The following is an 8332-nucleotide window of genomic DNA, read 5'->3' as shown; positions in this document are numbered from 1 at the left end:
GATCCCCTCCTCCTTGACATTGCTCTTCTGATCTCACTGACACCTCTGACTCTGATCCATATCAGGAGAGGAAATACTGGGCCAAATAAATGCAGCAGTCATCTAAACTATTGGTGTACTAGGCAGGTACGTACCCAAACGCATCACTCTTAGCAACGTGGATTCTCTGTTGCCGAACAGCATCATGTGCATCTGATGTTTTTGCTCTTCTAATTTATGCATATGTCAAGCCAGCCAGCAAATTTTTGACGATATTTTTCAAAGATGGCGCCTGGTTTGAGACCAGGACCAACTGGCTACGATATGCGGCAGAAAAAAGAACAGGGTGGCCCAGATAAGATCTAACACATGTTTTGAATCACTTGCCTCTTATGATTCCATGGTTTATACACTAACAGTTATTCAATTCAATATCAAGTGTCATCCCTTGGCGGGCTAATACAACTCTCACTAGCAGTTGCCGGGGATGTGCAGCATGCGTCAAATTTCTTCTGTGTCACGGAAAGATAGCAATCCACTCTCCAACTCCTACCTAAAAAGTGGGACCTTCATCCCACGGCTTTTACCACTGCTACTTGCCGCAAAGGTCTGCCTCCGTTACCACCCGCAATGAGTCATTGAGTGAAGCATCTGTGACGCAATGAGCCTGTCATAACGGCAGCATTCTCTTCATCTCGCGAAAAATTGCCGGTAGCCCCGACACACTGTGCCAGGTAGATGTGTTGATTTAAAAGACCGAGCATAACACAGCAGAAACACATGCATATATTAGATAGGCTTTTCAGGGCGATAGGCGCTATGCAAACACGAAGGAAGCCCAGTATATGTAGCGAGTCAGAACTGATGTGAGAGTACATAATCTTAAGAACCCTGGAGAGTGCAGAGCGTTTTTTTTTTTGCTTCTTTTTTTTGCTTAAATGATGTTTAACTTAACGCAAGGCTAACAATGGGGAAAGGGCAGGGGATCGCAGTGAACCGCCAAAGGGTCGCAACTCGTCCGTCGGACTTGCATGCTGCAAAGGCGTGGGCACTGAGCGCTCCAGGCCAGTCGGGCCTCGAATCCGAATGAATGTCTGTACGAATGAATGTCCCCTCCAGCGTGGTCGGCGTACTTCCAGGGTTATCTAATACTGACTGTCCTGGCGCTCATGTCCGGGCTGAGCGCCCGCGCTAAACGTAGCAAAAGGGAATGTACCTGAGCATTGAAAAGAAAATACGAGCATGTGGCCCGCGGCGGATAGATTCACCGCCCGCCCCAATTCCAGCCCGGTATGTTTCTCTTCAGATCGCGAGGTGGCTGACAGGCAATAACAGAGCAATAACAGGCAGGGCACGGCATTGCTATGTTATTGACAGGCAATAACAGAGCAATAACCGACGTCGAAGACGGCACAAAAGGTAAACCGACGGCATGTCTATTTTATTGGCATGCTCACCTGGCGGCACATTACTAAATACGAACGACAGGAATGGAGCGTGGTTTGCGAATATGTAGCAGCACTTTGAAACTATTTGTAATCACGCGAGGAGGATGCGACTGTATGCCGTTGATAGCATTAAGGGAGGGTTATGAACTGACACCGAAATATTTTTCTCGACCGACGGCACCTCTTCTGTCGGTTTAAAGGGAGCGTCCCACTTTTGGGGCAAATTTCAAAAGCATAACCTCGTAAAATATCAGGACTAGGCATGTCTGACAACAGCACTGGGTAGTGCCACTGCAGCACTATCAAGACACAATAAGAATATCAAACTTGCTTATTTTCGAGTCCAAGTTACGCTGTCAACGCTTTGCAACAGCAGCACGCTTCTTCCCTGCAGTTGCGACCACCGTCGCCGCGGCATCCACCGTGCATAACTCTACTGGTGCGGATGTAGAAAAAAGCAAAGTTTGTGATTGGCACGGCAGGCAAGGGCTGTTACCGAGAACCTGATTGGTAAAGTGGAAACCAGTGCGTCATATGGATCACGCGATACTCCTATCACCAAGCCAAAGTACGCCTCGAAAAGAGCCACTGTGTCAAACCCGATAGGAGAGAAATCGAAGCCAAAGTGAAACCACAGCCATTGCCAAGCCATTTTTTTACGCGGAGTATAAACCTGAGGACAATCTAAAGTTGGGGTTGGTGATGTACTTTGCCCAACTGACTTGACCCCAAACCCGAGGGCTGGATGCGCCAGTGTAGTCGGATGTTTTCCGACCCACAAAATGCATGTTCGTTGCGTATAGTGCAAGGTACCTACTAGCACTTAAGCACCATCAGCTGTCGTAATATCAAAACCGTAACAGCAGTAACAGGTAGGGGATAAACGAAACAATACGCACCTAGGGCCATATTGCTCGCAAAGGTTTAACTGAAAAGACGGTGGAGTACGGGACTGACCAAGATCGTTCATGGGGGATCCCGTTCCGGCCCTGGCAACCAAAAATAAGTGCTGCCGCCACGCCTGGCTGTCCCTTCGTTCTCACGCCCTTTTGCTTCTGATCCCACGCGCAGAGAACTGTGCTCACATGGCGACAAAAGGCATATTCTGACAACAATTTATTCATATCAAAAGAGTCGTGGCCGACACTTGGAGTGTGGCAGAGGAGCATTACGATGTTGGAAAATACTGGATGGTCATATCGCTGCCGTGAAAAACAGCCAGCACATTCGTTGCCCTGTTCCTGCCCCGTCATCAGTAGCTGTAGTTGTAAATGTACGGCGACGCGCGGCGGTGGTACCCAGAGTACCCAGAGCGGTAGGTGGAGGCGGGAGTGCGTCCATAGGTGGCAGCAGGGGCGACACCGACGGCGGGCGCCGCGTACCTCACGTGACCGGCGGGGAGCGGGGCGGCGGCGTACGTCGCCGCCGCGGCGGGGACGGGGGCGGCGTACGTGGCGACAGGCGCAGGGGCGGGCACGTACGGGGCCACCTTGGCGACGACAGGGGCCACCTTGGCGACGACGGGCGCCACCTTGGCGACAACGGGCGCCGTGCGGATGGTTTCGCGCACCACGGGCACGTCTGGGCCCTCCGACTTGGCCACCTGCTGGTACGAGACGGCCGTGGGCACCGAGTTGTAGACGCCGGCGGCGGCGGAGCGGCCGACCGCCGCGCCGCCGTACGCCAGTGGTCGCTTCTCGACGACCGCCTGGAAGCCGTTGTAGTCGTCGGCGGTGTAGGTGACGACGCGCTCGGTGCCGTCGGCGTCGACCAGCCGGTACTGGCCCCGCACCCGGTCGCCGTCGCGGCTCTCCACGTGCGACTTGCGGTCGCCGGTGTACGGGTCGCTTACGCCGTAGTCGAAGTCGTACTTGGGGTGCGGGTTGACGTAGTCGACGACCTCCACGGTGCGCGACACCGGGGCTTCGCCGACCACGACCGAGTCGCCGTAGCCGTGGTCCGGCCGGCCGGCGGCCACGGCCAGCACGGCCAGGACAGACGCCATCTGCGGGCCGGACACACAGCTGGTGAAGAGGCGATGCTGACGGCGAGGAGCCCGGGGGTGTCGAGAGCGCGGTGTAGCCCGCTGGATCCTGCCATTATGTACATGATATGGGTGGACTTTTTCAGTAACGCCCCAGTAGCTATGCAAGTAACTGGGTCGGAAGTTTATCGCCGATCTTTGCTGTTTAAATGGACGCAAAACAACTGCAAAGCGCGTGTGGCTAGTTCTGATCCATTAAAATATTCATCCTTGTTACGATACAGACTATGTTACATTACGCATGGTTTTATATCATAGATCAAAGATGAAAACTTTTTTGTTCTGCAAAAGAATCTTTTGATATTACAAGCAGACATAGATGTCACGATTGTCCTCTAGACGGAACTGCTCCTTTAAGCAAATATGTCTCTTGGATAAAGTCACAAAGAATTGTAGTTACGATATCGCCCTTCAAGCATAGTTAAAATTCACTTCAAGAATATCTCTAGGATCATTTGAGAGAGAAGTGACCAAAAAGGAAGTCAATATATTTCGCTTTACATTTCATTCAGGACTTGATCATCCTAAGTAAGCCATAAGGCGAGATGAGTTGGCTATCTTTTTCTGGCCTGTATCTTTTGCTTGAGCATCGGCCACTCAATCTACTTCACGTGAACTCCTAAAGACAAAATATTTCACTCAGTGTCGCATGCTACTCATTTGAGCGAACAGCCCCGCATCATAACGCCATTGTCCCCTTCACGCAAAAAAAGCTCCAAACGTTCTAGGAGACGCCGTCTCCCGTATATCTGATATCGCCTTACGGGGCACGACCCCCGTTATCAATGGCCACTACATGTCGCCCAATAACAGCTAGTCAGAATGTTGTCCATGGCAAAAGCTTCTCACCTTAAGAGCCATGTTGTTGCTAAACTTCACCAAGCTGAACCCGCCCCACTGCTGCCAGACGACTGCCAACCGCTGCACTAGTTGGCGTTTTATAGCTGTCGGCACCGCGTTCGCCAAGGGCGTGCACTCGCCTTGGCCGGCGGCGGCCCGGCGGTCGGTGGGGGTCCAGGCGGGGCGGAGGGGCGGGGGGCGTCGTGTGACCCGCCGTCTGCGCATCCGGTACTCAGCGGGCATCACGGATGTGGTGGGAAGCACGCACACCACGCCCCATTACGAGTCGGCGGTGAGGGCGGGGCCCCTCCTTTGCATATGCCACTCGTTTACTGAGAGATTGCTCTGGACAGCTTGTTATTATGTCCAGCTTGAATAAATGGCCGGATCTGCGATAGTCTTTGCATACCATGATGGCAGGTTTGTAACGACGTCTTCAGCGTTATCAGTTGTCGTTTTCAGATTTTATTATTGACGAACAGCACATCGAACGAACATCCCTGGTACGAAATCTTAGCAAACTGCACAATTCATGGGAATGTTCACACGGACCACAAATGCGACCGGTGATCACCATCGTCTATAATTCTGTCGCAACACTACGCAGACCGTCAACCAAAATAAACTGCCTGGATAAGTTGATGAAAGGTGTCAACAACCGCAACGAGGGACGGCCATCGTGAGGTGCCTTCTGCAGCCTGTGTGCTTTTGTCAACCGCAAGGGCTCAAGCACTCGCGTATTGTCCATGATTATAGCTCTACATGTCTCTTTTAAAAGCAAATGAGCGTTCACCTGTATTCGAAAACCCCTGTACTGCTCAGCCTCGAGATTGAAGTGTTTGCTTGGAATCTGATGCTTTTGATCATCATTGTAGGGCGCAACCTCACCATCAGAGGTGTGGTCAATACAGGCTTCAGCGTCGTCACCGGACCTCAGTCAGTGGCCATGCCCTTACTCTACTGATAGTCCGGGTATGATGTCAAGGTCCGTGCGCATTCAACAGGGGCATGACTTTTTCATGAACGTTCGTGCAGTGAAGTCGAGCGCGAGCTGTGTACGATCTTGAAAGGTGTCGAACTTCTTTATTTGCTTCTAAAGGCATGCATGAGCCGCATTGGGTTCAGTGTACCTGCTATGCCCAGTGTGTTGGGCGTGTCTTGAACCCACCATCTAAACTGCGCATCCCAAGACAACGGGTACTTTTCTTCGTCATTTCGCCCAACAGGACTGCGGAGGACTTGAACGCTACGTGCCTCGCAGAGCTGTGGTTCAGCCACCCGGGGCCTGGATTGACCCCCGTGGGCCCGTTGCCAGGTGACCTTTCCATGTTATTCGGGTCAAACAAGTCATCTGTTCGGGGATCCGCACCCGTGTCGCTGGATAGCAAGTTCATCCTCTCGGTTCCAGACCCCGGAGAATGCGTTGTCCTTCCATTTGTACACATTGCACGAGCATGTGCTTGCGAATCGCATTTCAACAAGTTACAATGCGCATAATTAGCTGGTGTTATAATGACCATCACGCAACCTACCTCGGTAAGTGACCGTGTGACGGTCAAACGCTTCAGGTACTTCATGGGTGACACCATCGCCAGTGAGATATGGTGTCAGCGGGCAGGTGCACCCATGTGACTTTAGGCGGGTGCTGAAGACACCCATCCCGTCAGTGCCACAGCCTACATGACGGCGCGCCGCGCCGTCATGCGCGGCGCGCCGGACGGCTCGGTCCAAATGTGGATGCGATGGGCGTGTTAGCCTTAGCTTCGTCAGGTGAGTGTGCTTATGGGTGAAGACGCCTGCATAGATAGATAGATAGATTCACTACCATACCAATCGAGGAAAATCAGTCCGAGCTCATGAGGCACTTCAATAAAGCCCAACCTCTTAAGAAGACGCCTTAGATAGATAGATAGATAGATAATGCATTAGTAATAGCCCCATTCCTCATAGAGTAACCGGAAGAATGGGGAGATAGATGGATTGATATTTAGCCTACATGCCTTCAGCAAAGCGAATATCTATAGCAAATTCTAAATTGCCTGTCCGTGTTAATCTATTTCTTAGTTTTTTCACAATTCTTTACAGGTCACCAACATTCAGGCGACTGAACGAGGAGCAATGGCCAGCCATTACTACGATGCAGTACACATCTATCTATCAATCAAAAAGCATGAAGAATATATCTACATGCAAACCAATTCAAGTAAACACGCATCACGCATCACGCTTCATGCAATTAAACTATTTCAAGTAAACAGCCATCACACATCACTCATACATGCAAACGATTTAAATCAAAAAGGCATCGCACATCACGCGTCAGGCATCACCCATACATGCAAACGGTTCTAAGCTGGCACGCATCACACATCAAGGCACTTATCACATTCAGTCAAAGTGTATAATAAATCACATTATCATAAATATACTAGATAATATAGTAAGAAATACATACAATATGTAATAGATAATGTTGCAACTCGCATTCATATAATCAAGCACATAATGTTTTGATGTGTGGTGCGTGCTAGCTAAAGATTATGCTAGGAATAAGGCTATCAGTGTTGCCTTACCAAAACTGGACGCCGTCACATCTGATTATTGCCTACCACCTGACGTGTGTGTGCGATCTGTAGCGGATCAAAGATGCCTCGTATCCCAATGTGGTAGTCTGTTAATGAGGGGTAAAAGCACGGTTTCTTGACTCGGGTGCAGACAATTAGCATATGTTAGACAAATGTCCCTGCAATCTTGTCCAGGTTGGCTCAGCATGTCTGCACGCGCATTGACAGCATGTCTGCATAATGTTACATTTCCTTCAAAAATACACACAGCACATGTCAAAGTTGCATGCAGATCCGTTATGACTCCAATTATATGTCACTCGAGACCCGAAAGAAACCACACTATGACATCACGGTAATATCCTGCCAGAAGCATGTGTCCTTGACATTTGGATGATTTGAAGGACCAGCCTTAGTCTTTTCTTACACATACAAAGGCATCAGCGATGCGTTGCCTGCATAATACACATGCGCGAGGCTATTACATTGTCATGAGACAGACTTCATTAAGACCTCCCAAATGCTGCCTCATGGCGTGGTCCAGGAAAGCGCTTGTTAGTTTGTTGAATCATTCCTGAAGGCTGGCAGTAATCAAGACAGGCAGCCGCCTGTTGGGAACATGGCGTCGTACCGCAGACGGAGAGAGCGTCTGAAAGGTCAGGGCTGACGTGTTTTCACTTGCAGGTGTGTGAGTTCCTGCGCTGATCCCGTCCGCCATTCTGGAATTAAACGGCTGTCACACCCACGCCCAAATGCATCAATTAAGTTACCGCTTCGGTCCGACGAGCGAGCCATCCAACACCCACAGCCAGAGTAAAGCGATGAAGTCTCCCGATAAATCTATAACACCTTGATACAAGCTGAGGGATTTGTGCGGATCAACAACGGCCGGTTGGGTGGAGTTGGCGTATGCAAACACGCGTTAAATGGCTGCTTGGCTGGGTTGTTATGACCGGCTTGGGAACAGCATGTAGCCGTCGCCGCTCCTGTCCGGCCCCGGAAACGGCTCATTAAGCCAGCGCGCATGTTACCAATGTCCACGGTAACACCACTGTATAGCTAGACAGCGCACGGTGAACGGAAAAGTTCCAAATGCATTCCGGATGGAGGGAAGCGTCGATCGGACCCTCGATTGGATCGCTGAGGGCGATCCAATTACTATGCTGGCCTTTGAGCGCCTTCCAGTCCAGTAGCCAACCCTCCAGCATAAAAGCCGGAGACTGCTGCCGCTTCATCATAACTCACCAAGCCACTTATTTGCGAACAAAAGGCCATGAGACATGCCGGTATCACGGGTCGCACACTTGACCTCCACCTCTGTTGCTCTGTGAGCACCCACACGGCCTCCGAGGCGGGGGGCGACCGCAGACCGCGCCCCGTGCTGGCTCGCGGCGTTTACACTGAGCCGGCGAACGTCGAGAGCCCGCCAGAAGCTCGGCGCAGCTATAAGCACGTGC

At 51.1% G+C, this 8332-nt stretch overlaps 1 protein-coding gene across 1 annotated transcript; it reads right to left on the bottom strand.

Moving 5' to 3' along the window:
- Window positions 1-2528: 2528 nt before the first annotated feature.
- On the bottom strand, window positions 2529-4346 carry LOC119101290 (cuticle protein 19.8-like). The gene is made up of 2 exons (XM_037224581.1): window positions 4321-4346; window positions 2529-3432 (listed from the first exon to the last, which is right to left on the bottom strand). The coding sequence occupies exons 1-2, from the start codon at window positions 4330-4332 to the stop codon at window positions 2680-2682; spliced, it is 765 nt and encodes a 254-aa protein (XP_037080476.1). The 5' UTR covers window positions 4333-4346; the 3' UTR covers window positions 2529-2679.
- Window positions 4347-8332: the final 3986 nt, after the last annotated feature.

Source organism: Pollicipes pollicipes, unplaced genomic scaffold (genome assembly GCF_011947565.3).
Source record: "Pollicipes pollicipes isolate AB1234 unplaced genomic scaffold, Ppol_2.1 Scaffold_4881;HRSCAF=5763_pilon_pilon_pilon, whole genome shotgun sequence".
Taxonomy (NCBI): Eukaryota; Metazoa; Arthropoda; class Thecostraca; order Pollicipedomorpha; family Pollicipedidae; genus Pollicipes; species Pollicipes pollicipes.
The sequence above is the reverse complement of the archived record's forward strand: the minus strand, read 5'-3'. Positions and strand labels throughout refer to the sequence as shown.